The sequence below is a fragment of the Micrasema longulum genome, unplaced genomic scaffold (assembly GCF_059751315.1).
Source record: "Micrasema longulum isolate JH-2025_06_02 unplaced genomic scaffold, ASM5975131v1 h1tg001351l, whole genome shotgun sequence".
Taxonomy (NCBI): Eukaryota; Metazoa; Arthropoda; class Insecta; order Trichoptera; family Brachycentridae; genus Micrasema; species Micrasema longulum.
Window position 1 is genome coordinate 105,328 of NW_028278537.1, and position 27,891 is coordinate 133,218.

The window sequence follows — 27,891 nt, forward strand, 5'->3', positions numbered from 1 at the left end:
TCGCACTTATCCCTCTTTCCAATTGTTCCAAGAAGCTAAACTTTTAGACCTAAGACAAATATATTGTTTTCAGTGTTTAAAATATATATTTAAGAACCAAAATTTATTTACAAGTAATTCAAATAGATCAAGTCAAAGAAGGAATCGTGTGTTAGAAATAGCACATTGTAAATCGAGGCTCGCACAGGACATGCATGTTTTATAGGCCCAAAAATTTTTAATTCTTTTTTCATTGATTTCAAACATTCAAAATTTTCCTTCTTTTAAAAAACATGCACTATCCTAGATTCACACTAAAAATACGAACTCTTTTTTTCTGTGATTTATTTTGTAGCCCTTTAATAATAAGGAATATTTTTGTGTTTTCCTAAAATATTTTTTATTTCCTTTTTTAATTTCTATAAAAAAAAATACCCTATTATCTTTTACAGAATATCTTTTTTTTTTTTTTCTTATGTTACACAAAAATATTATAACTGTCCATTATTTATTATAGGAGCAAACATTTATCAACATTTTCTTGTATACCCACGAACAGGCCATGTCTTTGTGGGATTTTTTGTTTACTATTTTTACTATTAATATGTATTTCATTGCTATGTTATCATGCTTTATTTTTTTAATACTCTGTTTTTTCATTTATTTTTATTGTAAAAAAACAAAAAAAAAAATAAAAAAAACAATCACAACTGTTAAACAGTAACAGTATAAAAAAATGGGGAATAAATTGGGGTAAAGCAGGGTTCGAGCTTTGGACTTCTGATCTGGAGTTGCGACCGTACCTGAGTTGTCTCAATTTTGTTAATTTATAAATAAATAAAATAATGGGTCTGTCTGGACAGTGTCACTAAATACTCAAATTAACTAAAAAGTTTTTTCATACCAGAGGAATGGGACGATATTTTTCCATCGCTAGTACCAGCTTTGTTATTCTCGAGAGTACAACTTGAGCTTGTCTTAAGGGTGTTGGAGGCTGTAGATTCTTGCGTCCTCTCTTCAACGATTGATATTTTTTTTAAATCTTCATCGACTTTAACCAATCGATGTTGAGTACTAATTTGTTGGATATTATGAGTAGGAGGACAAAGAGAACCACTAGAAAACATCGATTTCTTCATTTGTGCTAGATCTAAAAACAAAGCATTTTTTATGGAAGTTATTTAAAAATCTAATTTCTTCGTTAACAAGTAAACAAAATAAAAAAATACCTGTTTTATTGCCATTGATATTAGGGTTTATATTCCAACCAACGGATGACAGTGACGCAAGTGCATCACGTTCATAAGGTCTAGTGGCTTCCCCGTACATTGTACCAGATGCATTAGGTCTAGTGGCTTCCCCGTACATTGTACCAGATGCATTAGGTCTAGTGGCTTCCCCGTACATTGTACCAGATGCATTAGGTCTAGTGGCTTCCCCGTACATTGTACCAGATGCATTAGGTCTAGTGGCTTCCCCGTACATTGTACCAGATGCATTAGGTCTAGTGGCTTCCCCGTACATTGTACCAGATGCATTAGGTCTAGTGGCTTCCCCGTACATTGTACCAGATGCATTAGGTCTAGTGGCTTCCCCGTACATTGTACCAGATGCATTAGGTCTAGTGGCTTCCCCGTACATTGTACCAGATGCATTAGGTCTAGTGGCTTCCCCGTACATTGTACCAGATGCATTAGGTCTAGTGGCTTCCCCGTACATTGTACCAGATGCATTAGGTCTAGTGGCTTCCCCGTACATTGTACCAGATGCATTAGGTCTAGTGGCTTCCCCGTACATTGTACCAGATGCATTAGGTCTAGTGGCTTCCCCGTACATTGTACCAGATGCATTAGGTCTAGTGGCTTCCCCGTACATTGTACCAGATGCATTAGGTCTAGTGGCTTCCCCGTACATTGTACCAGATGCATTAGGTCTAGTGGCTTCCCCGTACATTGTACCAGATGCATTAGGTCTAGTGGCTTCCCCGTACATTGTACCAGATGCATTAGGTCTAGTGGCTTCCCCGTACATTGTACCAGATGCATTAGGTCTAGTGGCTTCCCCGTACATTGTACCAGATGCATTAGGTCTAGTGGCTTCCTCATACATTTTACTAGGTGCATTAGGTCTAGTGGCTTCCCTATTAATTGTGTCATATGCATTAAGTCTAATATAATCTTCATAACTTCCAGTCACTGCATTTGGTTTAATGGCATTAGAGTAACTTGGGTGATTCGAAAGAGTAGATTTCTGTTTTTCATTCAGTAAATCAAATAAACTCTCCCTAGGTTGGTATGAAGGTGGACCATTTTTTTTCATAACAGAATCATTGTTTGGAATACGATTACTCTTACGAGGCTGTTCATCAATTATTGCCTTGGTCGTATCATCTGGCTCTTCATTAACTGCTTTAACGTATTGAGGTGTCAATTCTACAAAGTTGTCAAAAAAATAACTTATGTTTTTTTACTTTTATACTATTTAGAGTAAGATTTGATTTAAAAAATCAGCGGAATATTTGTGGTTCTTAAATCAGATGGTTCAAGAATGGGTTAAATACAGAAAACTAAGAAAGCAATGTACTAAGAGCAGGAGAAATGAAGGGCGACATGATAATGATATTCCTATTGTTTTCATGTGTCATTCTTATTCTTAGAGAAGGGAGTCAGTGCTTTTCAAACTTCTGACGTCACTACGACCTGTGAAGATCTATTGTGACGGGTCCCTGTGAATAATTCTCGCAATCCAAGCCCAGGTCTATTATAAAGAGCCTGGCTACTGTGGGGAAGGCGAGAGTTTACATTTTGCTAAATCTAGCCCTTTCATGTGTAATAATTATTTTTAATAAAATAATAAGTTTACTTATACATGGTCCATTACGAAAGTAATGCGTATAATTTTACTATGACGCGACTATCCATGGCAGCGTGGTAACACTGGTCGGGAAATATGGGAGGGGGTCAGCCCTTCCAACGCAGCCGATCGCCACATCGCCAGTTTGCTCCGAGCAGTGTAAGCGAAATGACGCGCCTCCGCGTGAGGTGTTGTTTTCGACTTTGTAACACAGCGCGATGAAACGTTCGCTTAAACAGCGATACGTGAATCAAATTTTGCGTGAAGCTTGGAAAAAATGCAACCAAAACATTACAGATGCTTCAAGGACGACTGGATTTCAGGGTCATAGCCCGGGAGGTAGCACAAGGCATTCAAGGAGGGCCGGGAGAAGGTCACCGACGAACCCCGTTCTGGACGCCCAACAACGGCCAGAACCAGCGAAAAATTAAATCGTGTGCGCGAAGTTTTGCATTCCGACCGTCGATTCAGCATTCAGCAAATTGCTGACACCCTACACATGTCCACATTTGCGATACTTGGGATAGTGACCGAGAATCAGCACATGCACAAGAACCGCGCGAAGCTTGTGCCGAAAGTGTTGATAGAAGATCAGAAGGAACTTCGAGTTTCGCGCTGTCATAAACTGTTCAAAATGAGACGGGCTTTCTTAACTCTGTCGTAACCGGAGACAAATCCTGGATGTTCGAGTTCGACCCAGAATCGAAAAGGAAAAGCAGCGAGTGGCACACAAAATCATTCCCCCGCCCCAAGAAAGTGCGAATGAGCAAGTCTCGCATTAAAACAATGCTCATTGTCTTCTTCGGCACCCGAGGAATCGTTCATTTTGAGTTTGTACCGCCGGGAGAAACTGTCAACTCTGCTTTTTACCTGGAGGTGCTCAAGAAACAAAAACGCCGAGTCGCACGCGTGAGGATCGACATCAAAGACCTAACAAGAAAATACCTAAAAGAAAATGTCCTAACAAGACGAATCGCGTCACAATATACCCTGTTGTATATTAAAAAAAATAAAGTAGAATTAAAGTCCAATAAACGTGTTTCATTTTGGATACATTACCAAATTTAATATGGAATTCTACCAACTGTCTGCATACACAATAAATAAATCAAAGACACGGTCAAGGTCCACCATGACAATGCCCCCAGCCACACGTCCTTTGTCGTTACCAACTTCCTGGCCCGGAGCAACACCTCGGTGGTCCCCCCAGCCCCCTTAAAGCCCCGAGTTGGCTCCGCGTGACTTCTTCTGTTTCCCTGACTGAAGAGAGAGCTCGAAGGAAAGCACCGGGAGACCGTGGAAAACATCCAAAAGCGTGTAGCAACGTTCCTGAGAGACCTTCCCGTCGAGGACTTTCGGGGCGCCCGCCCTCCTTGCGCGGCGACACGTCTCCGCAAGTGTATTGATGCAGGGGGACAGTGTTTCCAAGAATTTTAAGCATTCGTACCGGTCCGATCAATAAATCTATTTTTTTCAGAAAATGCGCATTACGTTTATAATGGACCCTGTATGTAAGTGAATCTTAGCAAAAACAACAAACCATCAAGCTGTTTCCCCGTAGGAATAAGCAGAGATGATAGAACGCCATATCACTCCATCTTTGCATAAAGACCTCACTTCCGCTACATTCATACATCTTCTCATGCACGCACGCCGATTATTCCTACTTTTGACATTTCCATATTCAAGTATTTGATGGACTTGATCGCGCCATGTCTTTCTCGGTCTTCCTCGTTTTCTGCATCCATCAACATTCGCATCGTAGATCCTTTTAGCCGTTCTTTCGCTGTCCATTCGCTTTACATGTTCAAACTGTGAATCTTAGAAAAGGATTATTTACAAACGTAAACAATTTATTCCACAATATTTGAGTTTGTCCAAATGTTGTAGACACAGACTGGATTTGACCCCCTTGAGAGTCATTAAGATTAAAATATTACAACAGGGATAGAGACTCCCTTAAAGAAGGAAATATGGAAGTCTAGGTATTTACGGGGCTTTAAATTGGAAAATTGTTTTCAGGCGTTGCCTAGTATGTGATTTAATTCAGTCAGATGAATATCTTTGCAACAATAAAGGTTTCAGCTCTTTATTTATTATTATTTTTATTTTTTTTGTACCACAACAGGCCAGGAGGCCCAATTACAGTGGTGAATTACATCACAAAACACCCAGGCTTGAGAAAAATCACATTTATTTTTTGTGTTCTCACCGGGAATCGAACCCGGAACCTTCCGTCTGTGAGTCAAGCGTCTTGACCACTACACCACGGAGGCCGCCAAAACTTAACTTAACTTCACTAAAATCAACAAATGGAAAAATTTAACAAATATGGATGTTCAAACATAGGCAAAATGGTGAATGTTACACAGTGTGTAAAGTGGCCACTTAAACCAGCCAATGACAGGTAATTAGCCCTGTAAATACCTAGACTTCCATATTCCTTTTCTTAAGGAATTCTCTATCCCTGTTCCAATTTGTAAATTTATTACATCATTGACTCACCAGATTGCACCTCTAAAAAGGTCTTTGAAGTTATAAAAAGAGCATACAATACTTTAGTAAAAAAAGACTCACCCATTTGGCAATTGAAAGATAGGGATTCTTATTGATTGATTTGGTGTTTATTTTGTAGAACTCCATATTTAAACTTATAATTAGAAATCGAATGACATTCGTTTGAAAATACCCTAATAAGGCGAAACAATTGTCACGAAGTTTTTATTTTTATATGTTTATATTTGTAAAAATAAAATAAAGTATTCAGTAGACTCAAATCAGTGTTTGATTTCTAATTATTAGTTTTTATAGGGATTCTTTGTTAACGTACACAGATTGTAAAGAAATTGCAAACCACGCTAGTAAATATTTCACTACGATTGGCGCTAAATTGGCTACAAAGATTCTCCAAAACAGAAGAGAAACTGAATTATTGTTGGCAGAAAATATAAAAACAGAAAACCCTACTTTTAGTTTATCTAACATAACTACTTGCCTAAATTTAATCATTGAAACATATACTAAAAACATATACTATCATATACTAAAAGCATCGAACTCATCAGGTCCTGGTGGTATTGGTTCTATTCTACTTAAACATTTAAAATTAAATATTGCACAGCCTCTCTCTTATATTTTTAAGCTTAGCTTTAGTTCTGGAACATTCCCTTCTTCCTTAAAAAAAGCTGTTGTAATTCCCATTCATAAAAAAAGAGAAAGAGTAGATGTTGCCAACCATCGACCAATATCATTACTTAACAATCTCTAAAATTGTAGAAAAAATAGTAAAAAAAAGAATTTCAGAATACATCGAAATTAATAATATGTTATAAGGAAACCAGTACGGATTTCAAAAAGGAATAGGTACAGATAAGCCAATTTCTGGTATAACAGATCTTATTTCTAAATATGTAGACTCCGGCAAGAAATGTCATTATGTATCAGTTTTTTTAGACTTAGCAAAAGCTTTCGACACGATATCACATACAACCACGATAAAACGTCTGTCAAATATAGGTTTACAAGGTAATTTACTAGATTGGTTTATAAGCTATTTATGTGGTAGAACACAACAAGTTAAAATTGGTAATATTACTTGTGAAGAAAAAAACATTGATTTTGGTGTACCGCAAGGTAGTGTTTTGGGTCCGATTTTGTTCATTTTATATGTATATCTATGATCTATGTCTGACACGCATAAAAATTTGTGATATTATTGCATTTGCAGATGACACTGTTCTCATTTTTAGAAGTGACAAATGGGACGGAACTTATCCTGCGGCTCAAAACGGTGTCAATACAATAAAAATGTGGCGGGATAACAATCTCTTAACATTAAATATTCACAAAACAAAATGCCTGACATTTAGTAAAACCACAGTGGGACAGCCTAAACAAAACCTACAATTAAAAATATGCTCTGAAATACTTGAATCAGTACACCATATAAAATATTTGGGAATAATTATTGATAAATATTTTAAATGGACATAACACATACAATATATAACACAAAAAAATAGAAAACTTTCCCATATCTTCAAGTCGATTCGTAACATCTTATCCCTAATTAAACTCAAACAATTATATTATATTTTATGTAACTCAATAATAACTTATGGCATAATAGGATGGGGAGGCACTTATAAATCAATATTAAAACCTCTCGAATCTGCTCAAAAATCTGTGTAATAGAACCTGTGTGTTTTTTGTAAACAAAGTTGTGTATAAATCAAGACTAAGCGTGTTTTATTGGAATTACGCCCTCTCCGCCTTCGACTCCGCCGCCTGCCCTTTTGAAGGATATCACCGCCGACCCAGCCAGAGATGCCTATCTCATCCGAGGTAGCCGGACAACAGCGGCTACAGAGCCACCCCTAGATACAGTTCAGCTATACACACGGCGAGGTGTCGTGTATATGTGGGAAAGTCCACTTTGTCACAGAGTAGAATTTAGGTTTTTGATTATTTTTTAACTTACTTTCAGTTATTCCGTCTGGTGCTTTGTTTGAGGTTTCACTAGATTCTTTCCGGATTCCTCTATCGGGTGACGGGTCTCTTTCACCGTACAACTTATCCTCAGCAACAAGTCGAGTTCCAGATCCTGATTTCACAGCAGCTCGTGATCTATCCGCTGGGTCTATACTCGAGGGATATATGTTGTTATCCAACATAACGGTGATTTGGTCAAAAATTGCTTCTTCATTCAAATAACTTGGTATTACACCGTTTCCCTTTTCTAAGTGATTTTTTAAGATTCCCTCAGCTGAAAATCACAATTTTGCATAAATGAGACAACCGTGCTATTGCCCAGGAATATTAAAACGAAAATATCCATAAACATCAAATGTTTCATAACCAGCTGATTTTTTGCATGTGTGTTCTTGATGTGGTACTTAATCATTACTCAAAACTCCCTACCCCTCCCCCGCTTGTGTCTTGAGATAGTTACTTTACTGTTTTTTATGCTTTATTACTGTTTTTTTATGCTTTATTACTGTTTTTTTACGCTTCATTAACTGTTTCAGTAACTGGTTATCTGAAATTCAATCAGTTTGGTACAAAAAGGTGTTCGATGGTAAATTACAAAATTCAAACTTATATTCAAACAAAGTTATAACGGTTTTAAGTATATAATATACCCCCGGACATCCTGCATAATGAAATATCTCAAGACGCAAGCGGTGGAGGGGTGGGGACTTTTGAGTCATAGTTAAGTGGTACTACATCTAGAACACATTTGCAAATAATCAGTTAGTTATGAAACATTTGGCGTTTAAAATCTAAAATCCCTGGGCTATAGAGCGGACATTTTGATATAGTTTGAAGGTTTTGTTGCATGTACGATTGGTGATACATTTTATCAATATTTTGAATACTTCAGAAGTATAAAATAAATACACTGATTTTGTATTGAAGTTAGATCACATCAAATCTTCGAACTTGCGATTTTCACATTCGTTTGAAAATGTCCTTCATAGGGCGAAACAATAATGAAATAAACCATTACGTAAACCCTAAATATATGTCTTTTTTTTTAAATGACGTTTTTCAACTATTTTTTTTTATTATTATTAATAAAACATATAAAACAGTACATATTATACTCCCAGGATTTATTAAAGAAACTCATTTGGGACCGTACATAAAAAAAATAATTTTGACAATGCATAATATCATACATAGTTAATACATCCGAAATAGTAAGAAAACATTATTGTATAAGAAACATAAAAAAACAAAATATTTTACATCATCTACATAAATTACATTAATAATTATCACTTTCAAAAAGATTTAAGAAATATTTTTTAATTGTGACACTTCTGGATTTTTAATTAATTTTTTTGTGTTTTAGCTTATCGGGCATTTTATTATATTCGGAATGGCCAATATTTTTTTATTCCTTGTCGTTTTCCCAAATATGGTTACACTGATTAGAATGCAGATTACATATTTATAATTTACAAATAATAAATGAGTGTACCTGCTTAAGAAATTTATTAAATTCAAAAATATGAATTGTAAAGATTAAAAAAATATATTTGAACAAAACAACAAAACCGAAATCATCAATTATTTAATATTTAAATATACTAACTTTCTTTTAAGCTGAAAATAATATATGATGTGAATGGATTCACGATTTAGAAAAACATGTTTCATAAAAATGTCATAAATAGCAATGCTGGCTCACCAATTATATGGGAGTACTTGAGGTAATGGTCTGGATTTTTGCTTTTACAATGCTGGTGGTATTTGCATTCGGCTTTTATTTCCTTGCTGTTTCCTGAAAATATTTTATTTGTTAATAGACTTTCGAACTAAGCCAAAAACTATACATATTATCACGGTTTTTTTTTATTTGAAATTAATTTATTGACCCTTACGAATTATTACATTAATTTTACGAAAATAATAAATCATTTTTTATTCACACTGTTGTTGATAATAATATTTTTTAGATCTTTTGAAAGGTTTGTCTGAGTCTTTTGTTTAGTTTTGTCTGGTAGTTTATTGTATAATTTCATTCCCTGATTTATTAGTCTCGATTGTCCTTGTCTCGTTTTGGAATGTTGTATATGATATTGTTCTGATATTCTTGTATTGTGTCAGTGTTTATTACAATATTTTTCAAGTTTTAGTTCTTTGTCTACAATGATATCAGTGGCTAACTTATGAATAGATTTTAAAGATTCCAGTTAAAAAAGTTCACTAACATTTAATTGTTTATATACTAGCTTTAATATTTTATTTTGCCGTCGTTGTAGTCTGTTTATGTCGTTTTGGTTTCCTGTTCCCCATAGTTGTTGCATATAACATATTTTAGATTTGACGTAGGCTTCAAAACATAAGATTTTTTTCCGTTTTTGGAACAAAGTTTTTGATTTCTGAAAAAGACTCAATAATGTTGCTATTTTGCTAATTAAATTATTGATTTTAAATTAAATTTTTTATTCACACTGTTGTTGATAATAATATTTTTTACATCTTTTGAAAGGTTTGTCTGAGTCTTTTGTTTAGTTTTGTCTGGTAGTTAATTGTGCAATTTCAGTCCGTGGTTTATTAGTCTCGATTGTCCTTGTCTCGTTTTGGAATGTTTTTTTTTTTTTTTTATTTTTTTATTTATTTAACTTTTTGTACATAATGTTATTTGTACATTGGCGGGCTTATTGCCAAATGGCAATTTCTTCCAACCAACCAATAAAATAAAAGTTTTATTTTTATAATTCAAGTTACAGAACATATTCAATAGAAAAAAAAAAAATATTAAAAAGTGAAAAATATATAAAAATAGAAATAAACGTATTTGTTTATAAATTACCTTAAATCAAAACTATTACTCAATGGGAAAAAGGAAAAAAGCGGAAAGAGGAAAAAGGAAAGGAGGAGAGATTAAGGAAGAGAAAGGAGATGTTTCTTCAGACGTGATTTAAACAGAGATAATGTAGTAACATCTTTGATGGTGGATGGGAGATGATTCCACAGTCGAGCCGCATGGACACTATATGAGTTAGAGAAGAAAGAGGAATTGTGTATGGGTATTAAGAGAGTGCCTTGAGAATGAGAACGAAGAGGTAAACCATGAACTGATAAGCGTTGAAATTTTTCACACAGGTATATAGGAGCGTTAGGACTATGAAGTACATTGAACAGAAGTGAGAGGGAGTGGTAGTCTCTCCGCTGTCTAATTTTGAGCCATTTCAGTTGCCTACGATAATCAGAAATGTGGTCATATTTCCTAAGACCAAAAATGTACCTTATGCATGTATTCTGAAGTTGTTCAAGTTTATCGAGTTGCTCACAGCTTAAATCAGTCATGGAAACATCAGCGTAATCTAGAATGGGTAGTAGTAATGCTTGTACAAGAGTGCATTTAGTACTAATGGGTAAGAATTTTTGCAACCTTCTAAGTGAGTGTGGACTGAAAAATATTTTGCGGCTTCATTCATTAGTATGAGCTCGCCAGCAGAGATGTTCATCCATTAGTACTCCTAGATTTTTAGTTTTATGTGGTATTGTTCTGATATTGTTGTATGATGTCCATGTTTATTACATTTTTTTTCAAGTTTTAGTTCTTGGTCTACAATGATATCACTGGCTTACCTATAAATAAATTTTAAGAACTCTAGTTGGAAAAAAGTTCATTATCATTTAATTGTTTGGCTTTTTAAAGAGTTCTTTAGTTGGTGTTTATTTATTTATTAACTGACATAGTCCATGTATACAATTTATAAGGTTTAAATATTACAATAAAAGAGTAGTTTAAAACATTTAAAGAAAAAAGAAAGAAGCATTGACAAACATAAGGGACATCGAGACAAGATCTGGACTATTTATTTAGTGCTCGTTTAAATCGTTGTAAACTTAAACCAAAAAAGTCCAGATCCTAGATAAGTTAGATTAAGGCAGGTCATATCCTAGCTTCAATATTTTATTTTATTGTCGTAGTCTGTTTATGTCATTTTGGTTTCCTGTTCCCCATAGTTGTTGCATTTAATATATTTTAGATTTGACATAGGCTTTACACATAAATTTTTTTTAGATCATGACAAGTTGTCTGCGGACACACTTGACATTCGACGTTCATCAAACTACGACAAATGACGCGATTTGCTACCAGATGATAAACGCCGGAACCTCTCTTTACTTTGAACTAACACGGTACAAAAAAGAAATTATTTCCTTACCATGCCAAAAACATCCGCGCGTTACGGCGCTGTGTATTCAATCTCCATGCAAAAATTAAGAGATTTTAAATAAAAACTCATTCATTCTTTCGTAGTTGAAGTCAAAAGCTATATGATGTTTGTTATAATCGCTAAAATCGTGAAAAAACTATTGGCTGACGTTCGCAGCGAGAAGAGAGACCCGCCCCAATAAGAGCCCGAAAGCGACTGCGCAAAAATGGCGACTGGCGTACTACAACAGTGTACGTGTCCAGGTCTCTGGGGGAGCCTCTGCACAAGCCTTGTTATTGCACCATCTCCCGGGTATCGCCACCATTCACGCTAATCGATTTATAAAATAAAAATTATTCGAGAAAAATAAAAAAAATATTACAAGACTCACAACTTATGTATGAGACAAAGAGATATTAAGTATATATAGTAAAGTGATAAATAAAAACTAAGCTTATAGATTTAGCGTTAAATACTAATAAATAAGATTACACTAAACTTATAAAATAAAGAATCAGTTTTAGAAAAGAAAATAAAGTATCAGCATTTAAAATCTTATTAAACGTAACTACGCACTTAAAATAATTATTTAAACGAAGAGGCAAGCCAGAAAATAAAACACAATGCCCATAGACTCGGGAAATCTCCAAAACCAGAAATAGGAAAAGTCTTGATTTTCCTATATTTATCCGAGCTTTTCAATATTTACATATTACAACAGAGATTAAGAACATTTAAGAGAAGGTAATATAGAAGTCTAGGCATCTACAGGGCTTATGACCTGTCAATGGCTGGTTTAAGTGGCCGGTTTAAGTGGCTGGTTTAAGTTTTAAAGGTCTTATGGCCTCTTTTCAGATCTGCACATTGCAAAAGTTGGTATTTTTTTATTTTATTTTAAATTCTTTGTTTACAAAAGATTGGCGTTTTTTTTTTTAGAATTTACATTTATTGCTTTCAATGCCCCTATCGCCGCCAGAGCAAGGTGAATATACAGTGAATTTGTCAGTCACCCTTTCAATCTAATTTTCCCAATTCTGACGGCGATAGGGTATGTTAGTTCATTTGCTTGTTAGTAAACCGGAAGAAACGAGTCCGACCGAGACATCGGATGATATTGGAGGTTTGCTGTGAGACATTTTATGGTATTAAAAGGTTTGCCGGGAAACAGAGGATTATATTAGAAAGTTTGCCGGGAGATAGTGGGTGATATATAGAGGTTTTCCGGGAGATAGTGGGTGATATACGGGGGTTTACCGGGAGACAGTGGGTGATATTTGGATATTCGCCAGGAGACAATGGATTATATTGGAAAGTTTGCTGGGAGATAGTGGGTGATATATGGAGGTTTTCCGGGAGATAGTGGGTGATATATGGAGGTTTTCCAGGAGATAATAGGTTATATATGGAGGTTTGCCGGGAGATAGTGGGTGATATATGGAGGTTTTCCAGGAGATAGTAGGTGATATATGGAGGTTTGCCGGGAGATAGTGGGTGATAAATGGAGGTTTTCCGTGAGATAGTAGGTGATATATGGAGGTTTGCCGGGAGACAGTGGGTGATATGTGGAGGTTTTCCGTGAGATAGTAGGTGATATATGAAGGTTTGCCGGGAGATAGTGGGTGATATATGGAGGTTTTCCAGGAGATAATAGGTTATATATGGAGGTTTGCCGGGAGATAGTGGGTGATATATGGAGGTTTTCCAGGAGATAGTAGGTGATATATGGAGGTTTGCCGGGAGATAGTGGGTGATAAATGGAGGTTTTCCGTGAGATAGTAGGTGATATATGGAGGTTTGCCGGGAGACAGTGGGTGATATATGGAGGTTTTCCGTGAGACAGTAGGTGATATATGAAGGTTTGCCGGGAGATAGTGGGTGATATTGGAGGTTTGCTGAGACACAGTAGATGATATTTGAAGGTTCGCCGGGAGACAGCAGATGATATTTGGAGGTTCGCCGGGCGACAGAAGATGAGGAACCATAAAAGGGGCGGAGACAGGAGCACGCGGGAATAAATGTCCGTCAGTGAACCAACATGGGCTGCTTGTGATGATGTTAAAGGCTCCGCTTAGCAAATATTCCACGAGAAAGAAGTACGTCATAAAAATAATTTACCAACCAAAAAAATAAGTAAATATTATAATACCTTTATTCGCGGACACGGGGCGTGCATGGCTTTGGCCACTTAATATGCGCGGCGCAGAAATAATGCTCCTTTTCTCTTGAGAAGTTACCTCGGCGGTGTCTTGATTAGGTCTGAACTCCGGATTCGCTAGGATGTCCAGCTGTAGTTCGAAAATATCCGCGTGCTCTTTATACTGCGGAGGGATGTTGTAACTCCCTCTACCCTTGTAGGTGGAAATAATCTTATTCACTGAAAACATCGATTAAAATAATTTCATGCTTTTAACTTTTTTTTATTTTATTTTGTTTTATTTGAAAATTTATTTATAAACCCTTACGGATTATTACATTCATTTTACAAAAAATAATATACATTTTTCATTCATACTCTGTTGTTCAAAATAATATTTTTTACATCTTTTGAAAAGTTTGTCTGAGTCTTTTGTTTCGTTTTGTCTGGTAGTTTATTGTATAATTTCAGTCCCTGGTTCATGAGTCTTGATTGTCCTTGTCTTGTTTTAGAAAATCGTAAATGGTATTTGTCTGATATTCTCGTATTATGTCCATGTTGACTACAATTTTTTACAAGTTTTAGTTCTTGGTCTACAATGAGGAACTTCAGCCCTACGGTAAATTGGATACAAAAATGTTTTCTTGCGCGGGGTAAAAATTAAAGCATTAAATTGTAAGGCAAAGTTTCTTGAAAATGTACGGAAAAATAATAAAAAAAATATTTCAATAAAAACGCACTACTTAGAATGACGTCACTGGTTCATGTGAATCAACCTATGATCTGAGAGCTATGGAAGATTTCCGGTCTGCTTGTCGTTTCTAGACCAATGGGAAGAACTGAATGAGAATAAACGGAAATGAACCTCTGACGTCTCACGCGGAGTTATTTCAGAAATACAAAACTTTAAAAAATCGTAGCGCTGATAATACGATATGTAAAAATTGAAAAAAAAAATTTTTGGCTTAGTTTAATAGTCTATTAACAAATAAAAGATATTTTAAAAACCACTGAACTTCCTCATTACATTAGTGGCTAATTTATGGATAAATTTTAATGATTCTAGTTGAAAGAGTTCAGTTATATTTAATTGCTTAGTTTGATTAAAAAGTTCTCTAGTTGCAATTAGATAGGGAAGGTCATTTACTAACTTTAATATTTTATTTTGTTGTCTTTGTAGTCTGTTTATGTCATTTTGATATCCTGCTCCCCGTAGTAGTTGCGTATAACATATTTTAGTTTTTACATAGGCTTCATACATTAGAATTTTTTCCGTTTTTAGAACAAAGTTTTTGATTTAAGAGCCCGCTGATTGTGACAAAAAGTCACCGTGACGTTTTGTCTTGCAGCCACAAAGCGCATCGACAAGAAGAATTTGAGCAACATAAGAATGATTTCAAAAAGTTTACAATAAAAAATATATAAAAAAACACAATAATAATACATCGAGCATAGAACTAGTAAGTACGGCAATTAAGTGAACGTGTGACAACGCAAAAAGTAAACGATAAAAAGCTAAATAAAGATAGCATTCCTTAACTTATTTTTAAGGTTAACAAGATAATAGACGATACTTGAATTCGAAGGTTCTCTGTTTTATGTATTCAGTTTACAGGGTCTATAGTCCTTTTTTATTTTATTTTTACATATAAGTTGCATATACAATAAAATACATACATATAAGTGGAATAAGTAAAATAAAGTATTTAAAACAAATTATTACTAAACAGTTAATTACAAATTAAGGAGTCAAAAAAAAGATTCACAGTTTAAAAATTATATTACTAGTTATAAAAATACTTGAAAAATAAAATATTTGGTTATGTAAAAAAAGAAAAAAAGTTAGAAAGCAACACATATCAATAAAAAAATTAAAACAATTTTGAATAACACTAAACGAAGAGGAACCGCAATTCTTGGTAACAAAGGTCTACGATGTATGCAAGAGAAGCGATTTGCTGATGATTGTCGATAAATCGAATGTGATGGTTTTTGAAAGAAATGAAAGTATGACTAAATGTGAAATCACTGTGAATGGAGTTATACTAAAACAAGTAGAGGAATTTGTGTATCTGGGAAGTATGTTTACTAGGGATGGAATGACTGTGAAAGATATTGAAAGGAGGGTGAGTGCTGGGAACAGAGTGAACGGAGCACTTAAACCAACCTTGGCAAATAAATGTTTGTCGCGAGAGGCAAAATAAGCAGTTCACAACGGAGTCCTGGTCCCGACCCTGATGTGTGGGAGCGAAGTACGGACTTGGAAAAACGGGGATGAAAGAAGGCTGAATGCTGTCGAAATGCGATCTCTCAGGCGAATGTGTGGTAAAACTATGTACGATAGATGCACAAATGTTGAGATCCGTACCTTATGCAAGGCTGAGACAAGCATTATCGACAAAATCAAGAAAGGAGCTCTGCGCTGGTTTGGACATGTAGAACGAATGGACAGCGAAAGAACGGCTAAGAATATTTACAATGCGAATGTTGATGGATAAAGAAATAGAGGTAGACCGAGAAAGACATGGCATGACCAAATCCAACAAATACTTGAAGATGGACATGTCAAAAGTCGGAATAATCGGCGCGCGTGTATGAGAAGATATATGAATGTAGAATACGCGAGATCTGTATGCAAAGATAGAGTAATGTGGCGTTCTATCTTCTCTGCCTACCCTTACGGAGAAACGGCGTGATGGTTTGTTGTTGTTAAATTTCCAAAAGATTTTCCTTTTTTAAATTACATGTATTATCATTTAAAACTACTTCTTAGGTAACTAGCATAAATATACATATAAAAACATACTGATAAAAAAAAATGACGAAGAGAAATATTTTGTACTTTTAAATAAAATCAAGAAAAGAAAAGAAAAAAAAACATTAATAAAGAAATTTAAATAAATGATAAAAAAAAATTGTTGTCTAGAACTATTGGGTACCAGCTTCTCCTACCCATGAAATGCGGGTGAAGGGCTGTCCTTTATAAACTAAACTTAACATGCAATGAGTCACCAACGTCTTGGTACTTGTTGCCTAGAGCGTGAAGTCTATTGATGACTGCATTTTTACCATATGAAGTCGAAGTAATGTTGCCACAGTATTGGTAGGTTTTCCGAGTTGCTCTTTTTGGTACATTGAAATTAATTAGTGATAAAATTGCAGGGGTATCAAACATAGAATGAATTATCCATAAATTTATAATTCCTCTGTACGTGTAATGTCACCGTACTCCTCCTAAACGGCTTAACCGATTTACGTGCGGTTTTCAGAGAAATTTAGATCTTTGCGCTGTGCGTGTTCGTACATATTAAAATCTTTCATCGAATATGTACAAAATAAGTTAGGAGCATAAATGATTTATTTATCGATCTACCAGGGTTGCATTTGAGGATAATGCTTTTTTCAAAAAAAAGAAAAGATGTTGTTTTTTTGTGTGTAAAAAAAGTTTGTTTTTGAATGTTTACAAACAATCACATTCTTGGCTTAAATTCCTTATAACTTCCTATAATTTCTACCCATTTTTTATATATTATTGAATTTTTGGTAACGCTAAAATAACATTTAATTCAACACATTTTTAAAAATCATATTCCTACATAATTACACCCCTTTGTTAGTGAGACGACCGGTGTTTGACGTTTGCAAAAAGAATGCCATATTTGAAAAAATATTCAATTTTTGTTTTGGAATTCAACCATAAACAAGTCCCTAGATACCTACTTAAATTCATTAGTTAAATATTGACAATCTTTAGCTTTAGAATTTAATCACAAACAAGTACCTAGGTAGCAGGGGCGTGCGGTGGGGTTTTTGATCAGGGAAGCAATCAATATATAAGTAATTGGTACTGCCCTTAAAAAAATAAAGACAAACTAAATACTTTACTACTGTCTACTGTTGGACATGGGGGTGCTTCATGACATACTCAGTGGACGCCTTGATAGTCCGGCTCTTTTGTCGGAGTTATCATTAAATGTCCCCGGCTACCGCACCCGTCACACGTCGAGCTCTTTATTTCATGTGCCAGCAGTTCGTACGAACTATGCCCAGAACTCTCCACTTATACGTTTTGCTAGTGAATATAATTTGAACTTTCCCCTTATTGATCCATTTGATTGTAAAAAAATAACATTTAAAATGCGCGTCTTAAAACATACTTTTTTGTCTTATACTTAGTTTCAATAATAAAGTTTTATTTAATTCCTTATATTTTATATATATTTATATTTTCGATACCTGACACCCTCTTTCCAATATAACACCCACACACCCACCCTCTCACTCACTTACACTCACACAAACACACTAGTATGTATTGTACGTGTATTTAATGTATTTCTGTGGATATCTGTTATTGGTTTTATTCTCTGTATATGTTATTTGTTATATTTTTATTACATGTATTACTGTTGATATCCCCAATAAATAAAATAAAAAAATAAATAAAAAAAATACACATATGATCAGAAATAAAAACAATAATTTTACATATCTAGTAATAAATTGTTATGACAAATTAACCAACTTCACTATAATACTATTATAAAAAACTGCGAAATATTTTGTGGAATCATATTTTATTTGACTAAAATGCAGTCAAACTAAAATAAATATTATCTTGTTAAACAAACATGGCTTTTCAACGAAAATTAATTGGTCATTATTTGAACCCGAAAAATCAATGTGTGTAGTAGATTATAAACTTTTTTCTTATAACTAATCAACATTATATTGATGTAATGTTTGAAGTAAATTCTAGATTTAATTTTGTATTCCTACTATACCACAAAATAATTATTAAACTATTATGTCCAGCGCCAAAATACCAAAATCGCATCTCTGTGCTGTGCGGCGCGGCGTGGTATTGCGTTCGGATCACATGGAAAATTATGTATTGTTATGCTTCAATTGCTTCCATTGCCTAGTGAGGATTTAAGTCTGCGCCTGCGCCCGGACTGCGCGTTCAGTACGGCGCTAGAACGGAATGTCGAATTTGCTTCCATCGCGATCGTTCTTAAAATCGATACCCAGCCAGGGAGTAGCAAGTACTTGCCGATCAGTACGCGCTTGACAGCGCTGGTAAATGGGTGAGTTGGAGGTTACGTTGCTTTTTAACATACTTTTTTAAGGCAATAGTATAATTCCTTCAAAATTTATAGCGATTATTAATCAAACTATTATTACATAATTTGTTTATAGTAATCTTAATGTTAGGTTTTATGACGGATAATTAATTTATTAAATATGCTATTTTATAAACATTATTTGCCAAAATGTAAGGAAACCAATGGTTCCATGCGTTCTATGAACGGACTGCGCATGCTAGGTAGGTACCGACTTATTAATGAAAAGTCTTTTTCCAAGCTAATAGTAAGAAAGCCAACGTTCGGGCACGACAACGTCTGTCGTGTCCGCTAGTTTTACATAAATTTAGTAAGTCAGTTATAATTCTTCTATAGCTTAATCTTAATAAGTTTAAAATATACAATAACAAATTATAATCTATTTTTTTTGTCACCAGTAGTGAGTAGTGAGCGCACCCACAGTGACACAACGTGACAGAGACAAAAAGTCACCGTCACACGGTGGTCTCGCCGTAGGTTACAGCCGTCCAATATTCATGTCCAAATTATGATGTGTCACTGCAGGTAATTAGTGACTAATAGCCAAATTAACTGAAAGTATAAAAACAACCTAGGGTTTCTAAAGGGTTTATTTGTATTTCAGCATCGAAAGTGAGTTCATCCAAGGAAATGCTAATTACTGTAATCAGTGCGCTTATTAGTCACCGTGTAACTGTTCTATATTTCTCAGAATTAGTCATTGATGTGTATTTTTTTTGTGATGGAAATTCAAGTTGAAGGTATGTTTGATTATTTTTATATACTTTGAATCGTAAGCGAATAGCATTTAACGAATAGTGTCCCTGCTACATAATGCACAAATTTTGTTTAAATTAAAAAATATATTTTTTGTTTCCACAAACTTTCAACTATTTTGCCCCGCTCTGCCCCCTTACCTTATTTACTACATAATATTCCCAAGAAAATTGTTTTTATGATATATTTATATTTGTCTGCACAACTCTGCTCCGGAGCTTAGTATGAGCCGTACACTCCGTACATTGCACACGAATAAAAATTTGTAAAAACCATTACTTTTTTGTACGTTTAGTTTTATATTTGTACTCTTTCACTATGTATTTTTGTGTCGAAATGTAATTTTTGTGTACCTATTAAATAAACCGATACAAAGAAATTATAAAGTTTTCATATGAACATCATTGTTTTACATTTTTTTTCTATTTTATTTAACTAATAAACTATATATTTATTGAAAAAAGAGCTGTTTTTTTCTAAAATTAGTTATTCTTATGAAAATGTATTTTTTAAATACAGTAGCATATGCTTTAAATGTTTATTACAACAGCAATAGGCTTTGACCGCTCCTCTATGGACGCGGGACCACCGTGCGTCAGCGGGTGGTCTAATATTAAGATTTAACCGATGCCAATAATTTGACCAGTGCATAATTATGGAAATGCAGAATTTCATTTGTTTATTTAGTTTTGGGTCACAAACAGTAAATGAAATCGATGCATACGAGTGTACGTGTATATCACTATAGTCCTTAAAATATGGCTTAATTAAAATGACAGCTGCCAAACTAGTGATGGAAAGTACTGATCACTGATCATGTACCCGATCGAATCGATTTTATCAGTTTTTTTCATGCAAACATGAAACTCTGTTTACGAAAATTGATATAAAAACACAAAAACAAGCATATTATTGTGTGTTTAAGACAATTATTAACTTAACAATAAGACATCTTGTACTTTTTTTCATGAACTATTTTTTTATGCGATCGATTTACATTGATCAATTTGTCCCATCTCTAGCATTTTTGTAAAATGATGTAATCTTGTAAGAACGTCATTAATAAAAAGGTTTATTTTAGTTTTAAAGCTGATTTTATATAATTATGTACATTTATATGTGAAGCATCGAAAACCGCACTCAACAACAACAACAATAGCAAACCATCACGCCGTTTCTACGTAGGGGTAGGAAGAGAGGATAGAACGCCATATCTATCTATCTATCTTTCCTTACAGACCTCGCTTCTCCTACATTCATACATCTTCTCATGCACGCACGCCGATTATTCCTACTCTTGAGATGTCCATCGTCAAGTATTTCATGGACTTGATCGTGCCATGTCTTTCTCGGTCTTCCTCGTTTTCTGCATCCATCAACATTCGCATCGTAGTTCCTTTTAGCCATTCTTTCGCTGTCCATTCGCTCCACATGTCCAAACCAACGCAGCACCCCTTCCTCGATTCTGTCGAAAATGCATGTCTCAGCCTTACACAGTTCACGGATCTCGACATTTGTGCGCCTATCATACCACGTTTTACCACACATTCGCCTGAGGGATCGCATTTCGACAGAATTTAACCTACATTCATCATCATTTTTCCAATTCTATACTTCGCTCCCATACATTAGAGTTAGCACTAGAACTTCATTATGAACTGCTAGTTTAGCCTCCTGCGATAAACATTTGTTTGCCAAAGTAGATTTCAGTGCACCGTCAACCCTGTTCCCGGCACTCACCCTACTTTCCATCCCTAGTAAACATACTTTTCAGATACACAAGTTCTTCTACCTGATTCAGAATTTCTCCGTTCCCACTGATCTCCCATTTAGTTATATTTCTCCGCATTCCTCTTTTATTGATTTATTTTACGGACATTGCCCATTTTTACAATCCATAGGGTATTATATTTACAATATAAGAACAGTTCAAATCATTAAAAAATAATAAAAAACCATTGACAAACACAAGGGACATCGAGACAAGATCTGGACTATTTATTTAGTGCTCGTTTAAATCGCTGTAAACTTAAACCAAAAAAGTCCAGATCTTGTCTCGAATTAACAATACGACAAAGACGGGTCATTGGAGAATTAAGGCCATAGTTTATTCTATGCTGATGGATGAACAGTACTTCATTATTTCTCAACCTACGAGTCGGATATGAAATTTTACCTGTCCCAGTAATGATGGCACATCGATTATACCATTTAGTATGCCGAACATATATATGTATTTATTTATTATACGGCACAAGTGCCTTTTACAATATTAAATAAAACAATATAATGAGTAAGTTAGATATACAAAAATTAAAAACTAAAAAACAATATTTTAACATGGGTATAAAAAGAAAAAAAATACAATAAATATGTACAGAAATATGTACATACAAGGAATATGTAGAGTAGGCCGATGATGTATGAAGTTTTTTATTTTATTAGACATGAATGTGAAAGGGGTCTAAAACGTTGCATTTTGGATCACATTGAACGTGAAAATTATTTAAAAAAATATTCCATACTAATTTTGGCCCTCAACCGAGGTTTGAAGTTTATCACTGTCTGAACATTTTGTTAATCATCTATATAGATAAAATTATTTTTTTGTTAGTAAAGATATAATTTAATCACATTACGAATTCGAACACGTTTTAAAACTACCGAAATGCAAAAAGTTTACACTCCGCGCAACTGATTCCATCGAGCGCCTGGTGAATATTGATGAAAAAAATGGCTCATTAAAACAACGCTACCCATTTATTAAAAAACAAAGTGCGACTCATGCCCTTAGATGCTTATTTAATAAGGCTTAATGCACGTTATAAAATTTAAGTAGACTGATTTTCTTACTTAAATACGAAACGACAGCCGGTTTAGCGCAAAAAATAGACTTTTTCAAAAACTTCAAGCTCTGGTTGAGGGCTAAAAGTAGTATCAAATATTTTTAAAATATTTTTTGCATTCCGAGTAATCTAAAAGCCAACTTTTTAGACCCCTTTCATTTCGAAATTTGGCTCACCCTAATATACAGGTATGTATGTAAGCATACAAATGATATAAACAATATAAAATGAATAAACACCAGATCATTAGCATAAGTAGCTTTTGCAAACAATTCGTTAATCGTTACTATAGAACATCATGAAATATTTATAAAGAGATGATTTGAATTCACAGAGACTCCAGTTAAAGGTGTCCATATGAGAGGTACATTAGTTTCCTAGTCTGTGTATACGCGGTATTATACATAGATGGTTGGTTTGAGAAGGGTGACAATAATAAAGACTATTTTGTCTAGTTATTTTGTCGTATTGGTATGTTAATATTTATTAAATCCATCAGTTCGCAACAAAAGAATTTTGAATTTATGATTTTATTTAAAAATATTAGGTCAGTTATTTTCCTGCAATCCTCCAGAGTAGGTAAATTCAAAAAGTTTAACAAAGACATATAGTTAATTTGTTTGTACTCTTTCAACATTATTTATATGAATTTTGTAAAAAGGGGACCAGATAGTAGAGTTGTACTCTAATTGGCTTCTAACCAAGGATATATACAAGAGTTTCATTATTTTAACTGATTCAAAATCCTTTATGGTTCTAAGAATGAAATATGGAGTCAATATTAGTTCTACGTTTTAATCAGTATTACTGTATTATTATTTTATGTTTTTCTCTTTATTTTATACAATTTTTATTTTTATTTTCATGTATATATGAAACTACATGACTTCAAATTACTAAATAACCTTACCAGTGGAAGCCAGCCACTCTCCGAGCATAAATAACTTAACCAGTGGAAGCCAGCCACTCTCCGAGCGTAAATAACTTAACCAGTGGAAGCCAAGCCACTCTCCGAGCACAAGAGTCTCTTTTCTTTCCGCTTTCCGAAAAGTTACAGTTTCAAGATTAACTGAATATATAAAAGTAGATTGTTATAGAAAAAAACATGTATCATTTTATGTAACTGTATTCAATAGTCGGCCTCGTGGTGTAATGGTCAACGCATTTGCCTACGATGCAAGAGGTCTCGGGTTCGATTTGAATTTTTTTTGGCGTTTTAAAACACACTTTTTTGTCTTATACTTAGTTTCTATAACAAAATCTTATTTTATCTCTAACTCTTAATCTTTTATATATTTTTATATTTTTGGCACTTGTGCAATAATATTTACATACATGTCCACCCTCATTCCATTATAACACTCACTCACCCACCCTCTAGCATGTATTGTACGAGTATTTCATGTATATCTGTGGATATCTGTCATTGGTTTTATTCTCTGTATATTTTATTTGTTGTATTTTTTTTACATGTATTACTGTTAATATCCCCAATAAATAAAAAAACCTTATTTTAAATTATGTTTTTACACTAGAATATTTCATAGTCCCTGGACTGGCACCTGAAGCGTAAGACTGATCAGCTTACCTTCATGTAACAAAAATGATCAAGATAGGCTGTGATTGGTATACCAATGCAGTGCCCTATGCACCATAAGGTGCGGAAAGGGAATGATGATATTAATTATTTTTTTTAAATAATAATTTTAAAAATTTACTTTACTCAAAAATGTTTTGCGTATGTCCAAATGTTTGCAGACAAGCTGGATTTCCTCCCTCCTAGGGAGTTATTAAAACCTAAATTTGTTGCAACAGAGGGAAAACATTTTTGAGAAGAGGATGTGGAAGTCTTGGCATTTACAGGGCTTATGACCGGTCATTGGCTGGTTTAAGCGGCCACTTTACACACAAACTATTTTCAGGCATTGCCTAGTAGGTGAATTGATTCAGCTGGATGAATCTCACCCACATGATAAAGGTTTCAGCTCTTTTACTTCACTAAAGTCAACAGTTGGAAGAGTTGAGGAAATGTGGATATTTAAACATAGGCAGAACGGTGAATGTTACGCAGTGTGTAAAGTGGCCACTTAAACCAGCCAACGACAGGTCATAAGCCCAGTAAATTCCCTTCTTAAAAATGTTTTTCTTCTTCAACTCTCAACCAAATTCATATCCACCTACGCGACCTCCCCATTTCCTAGCGCACTCCACGCAACAATAATTCTACGCGTGAGTGCCGGTAACGACACTGAAATTGCAGTACTAATTTAACATCAACCAAGTGAAGTGCTTAACAAATCTTCCATCGAGCGAGCTGTGCCAGCGTCCGTTTAGACGGCCAAAATAATATTAAAATCTGTTTAACACAAGCCATGGTCAAAATAGCTTTGTCTTAAAGGTGTCAATACAATAATCTTCCAAACGAACCGTTGAAACTAATATATCAATAAATAAATTTAAAGTTAATTTAAAGAAATTTTTTGAACAAGTTTGAAAACTGAATTCCATTTTAATTAGTACGAATGTATTATTATTTTCTGTTTTTCTTTTTATCTCGTTTGAGTTTTTATTATTTTTCTATTTTTTTCGTATATTCGAAATTATATAAATTCTAATAAATAAATAACAGGTCACTCTCCAAGCACAAGAGCTAGTCTCTTTTTTTAGAGAGTTACAGTTATAACATTTAGTAGATGTGTAAAAGTAGATTTGTAGAGAATAAAAAAACATGTAACATTTATGTAAATATATTAATTAATAAAAAATAAAATTTATATTTAAATGCAACTTACAATGTTGGTGTGAATATATTTTGAAGTGTTTGACATCTGTATCTCTACAAAATTCTCCCAAATGACATTCCCAGTTTGTTGATGATCTGCATTCTGAAAATATATATTTATTTTAAATGACCAGAAAAACTGAGATACAGGTAAACGTCGTTTTACGCCTGGGTTCCGTTCCGAGAGACACCGGCGTAAAAAAAATCGGCGTAAAATGAATACAAATATATTGGAAGATATAAGGTTAGATTCCGTGTCAAAATTCTAAGAACAATCTAACATGTTTATTTAATACATATCCTATATATATATTTAAAATAAATTAGAAATGTATTCAATAAATTCAGTTTAAATTAGTTAAGAAAATAAATAATAATCTCTTAGTATAAATAGTGATTTTTTATAATAAATATTAACTCACCAGTTCGTCGGTGCTAAATTAAATTCTCATCTTTTTTTAATAAAACATCAAATTTCATTTGCTTTGATTGTTGCTTCCTTTCTTGCAGAATCATAGCATTAATTACAAATATTTTAATATTTATTTGATTTGAATAATAACAAAAAATATAATCATCCCTTTTTATTTTTCTTAAAAACAAAACGAAAACTAACAGGTCGCGTACACGGTAATAGAATAAAACAACGTATAAAAGTGTGTCTGCTATTGGAATCGCGGCGTCTGGTGTCGACGAACCGGGGAATCCCACACCGGCACCAACCGGCGTAATTGTAAATCGAACCGGCGCAAAACGTCGTTTATCTAAACGCTTATTTAAATATACATAATACAATATACTTAATAAATATAGAAAATAAAAGTGTTTAACCGAGGAAAACTATATTGGGTGGAAATGAATATTATAAGGAAAACATTTGTGTAAATATACCATCAGAAATATTGCATTTCTAAAAACTGGCATAAAAGCGCCCTTGAGGTGATTTTCACAAAAATGGCTCTATATAACTAACTAACTAACTAACTAACTAACCATCACGCCATTTCCCCGGAGGGGTAGGCAGAGAGGATAGAACGCCACACCACTCTGTCCTGGCACACTTCCTTTGCTTCCTTCACATTCATACATCTTCTCATGCACGCACGTCGATTATTCCGACTTTTCACATGACCACTTTCAAGAATTTGTTGTACTTGATCATGCCATGTCTTTCTCGGCCTTCCTCGACTTCTACAACCAGATACATTCGCATCATAAATCTTTTTAGCCGTTCTTTCATCATTCATTCGCTCCACATGACCGAACCATCGCAAAAGACCTTTCTTAATTTTGTCGATAATGCTTAACTCAGCCTTGCATTCTGCTCTAATTTCGACATTAGGGCACCTATCATACATTGTTTTTCCGCACATTCGCCTGAGGGATCGCATTTCAACAGCATTCAGTCTACTTTCGTCCCTTTTTTTCCAACTCCATGCTTCGCTTCCATACATTAGGGTTGGTACCAGAACTCCATTATGAACTGCTAATTTAGCCTCTTGCGATAGACACTTATTTGCTACGACAGACTTTAAGGCACCATTAACTCTGTTACCGGCACTAACCCTCCTTTCAATATCCTTGTCCATATTTCCATCTCTAGTAAACATACTACCCAGATATACAAATCCTTCGGCTCTATATAAATTATTAAAATATAAATAAATAAATGATTGGGGATGTTGAATATTTTTACATATTTTCAATGATTTCGTTAACCCTCAACACACCTTTACCAAAAACATTAATCAAGATATTTTCTTTTTTCTTTAAATGTTTTAAACTATTCTTTTATTGTAATATTTAAACCTTATAAATTGTATACATGGACAATGTCCGTTAATAAATAAACAAATAAATATTTTAAAATGTATGATATGTGTTAGAAATGGTCCATATTCCAAGATGCTACATAATAAAAATATATTTTTGCAAAATTTGGTAAAAATTGTGTACATTTGACATTGTGTTGACGTGAGCTCCCGCTCAGGTTTTTTAGTCAACTGAAATTGCCCGAAATGCCGCCTTAGGAGGACTAGATTGGAAATTTCCTAAAAGGATGCTTAGCTAAAATATTAACACTACTATAATTGAATGCAAAAAAAGGGATTAAATACATACCAGCAAATAAAACTTTATTAAGACAAGAAAAAACGTTGATAAAGCACGCTTTTTTGCGCGATGAAGACTTAAGTTACATCCTCGCCATACATGAGTTAATTATTTTTCAATATTTTGTGTTTTTTCAAACAACATTGTAGTATTTTTTTATTTACTTTGAAAACAATCAGTTTAAATAATTTTGTACATAAAGATTAAAATTTAACACGAAAAAAAATGGAATACAATGGTTTTTCCACTAAATGTGGGGAAAGTTAATTATATGGCATCACTATTTTCCCATGTAGCTCAATCACAAATAACTATCGACGTGCTTAAAAACATGCTAAGCATTTGAGCGATCACAATGAACAATAATGAACATGCTTAAGTTATCGCAATCAAGTCAACGCGTGTATAATCTCTAAGTCAACGCTCGAGTAGGGTTTGATTTTTGTTTTCCTCGTAAACAAATACAGTTCACTGGCGATAAATCGGCGTTCACTATAAAAAAATAATACAATATATTGCATTTGCAAAACAGTAAGGAGTATCTAATACAAAAAAGTGAAAATTAAATTGCAATTACTATTGCGACTGCTTTTCTTGACATTTGGCTTGCCAATCGCCGGCGAAA

At 34.1% G+C, this 27,891-nt stretch overlaps 1 protein-coding gene across 5 annotated transcripts in view; it reads right to left on the bottom strand.

The window, feature by feature from the left end:
* LOC148275744 (uncharacterized) overlaps window positions 1-27,891 on the bottom strand; it is a 154,129-nt gene that overhangs the window by 39,019 nt on the left and 87,219 nt on the right. For all 5 annotated transcript variants that reach the window (XM_088235261.1, XM_088235259.1, XM_088235260.1 and 2 more), the window contains 6 exons: window positions 25,165-25,257; window positions 13,660-13,887; window positions 9,029-9,121; window positions 7,313-7,597; window positions 1,209-2,411; window positions 884-1,129 (listed from right to left, as the gene is read on the bottom strand). In XM_088235261.1, the coding sequence (XP_088091387.1) occupies window positions 884-1,129; window positions 1,209-2,411; window positions 7,313-7,597; window positions 9,029-9,121; window positions 13,660-13,887; window positions 25,165-25,257 (2,148 nt within the window). The remainder of the gene's footprint in view (window positions 1-883; window positions 1,130-1,208; window positions 2,412-7,312; window positions 7,598-9,028; window positions 9,122-13,659; window positions 13,888-25,164; window positions 25,258-27,891) is intronic.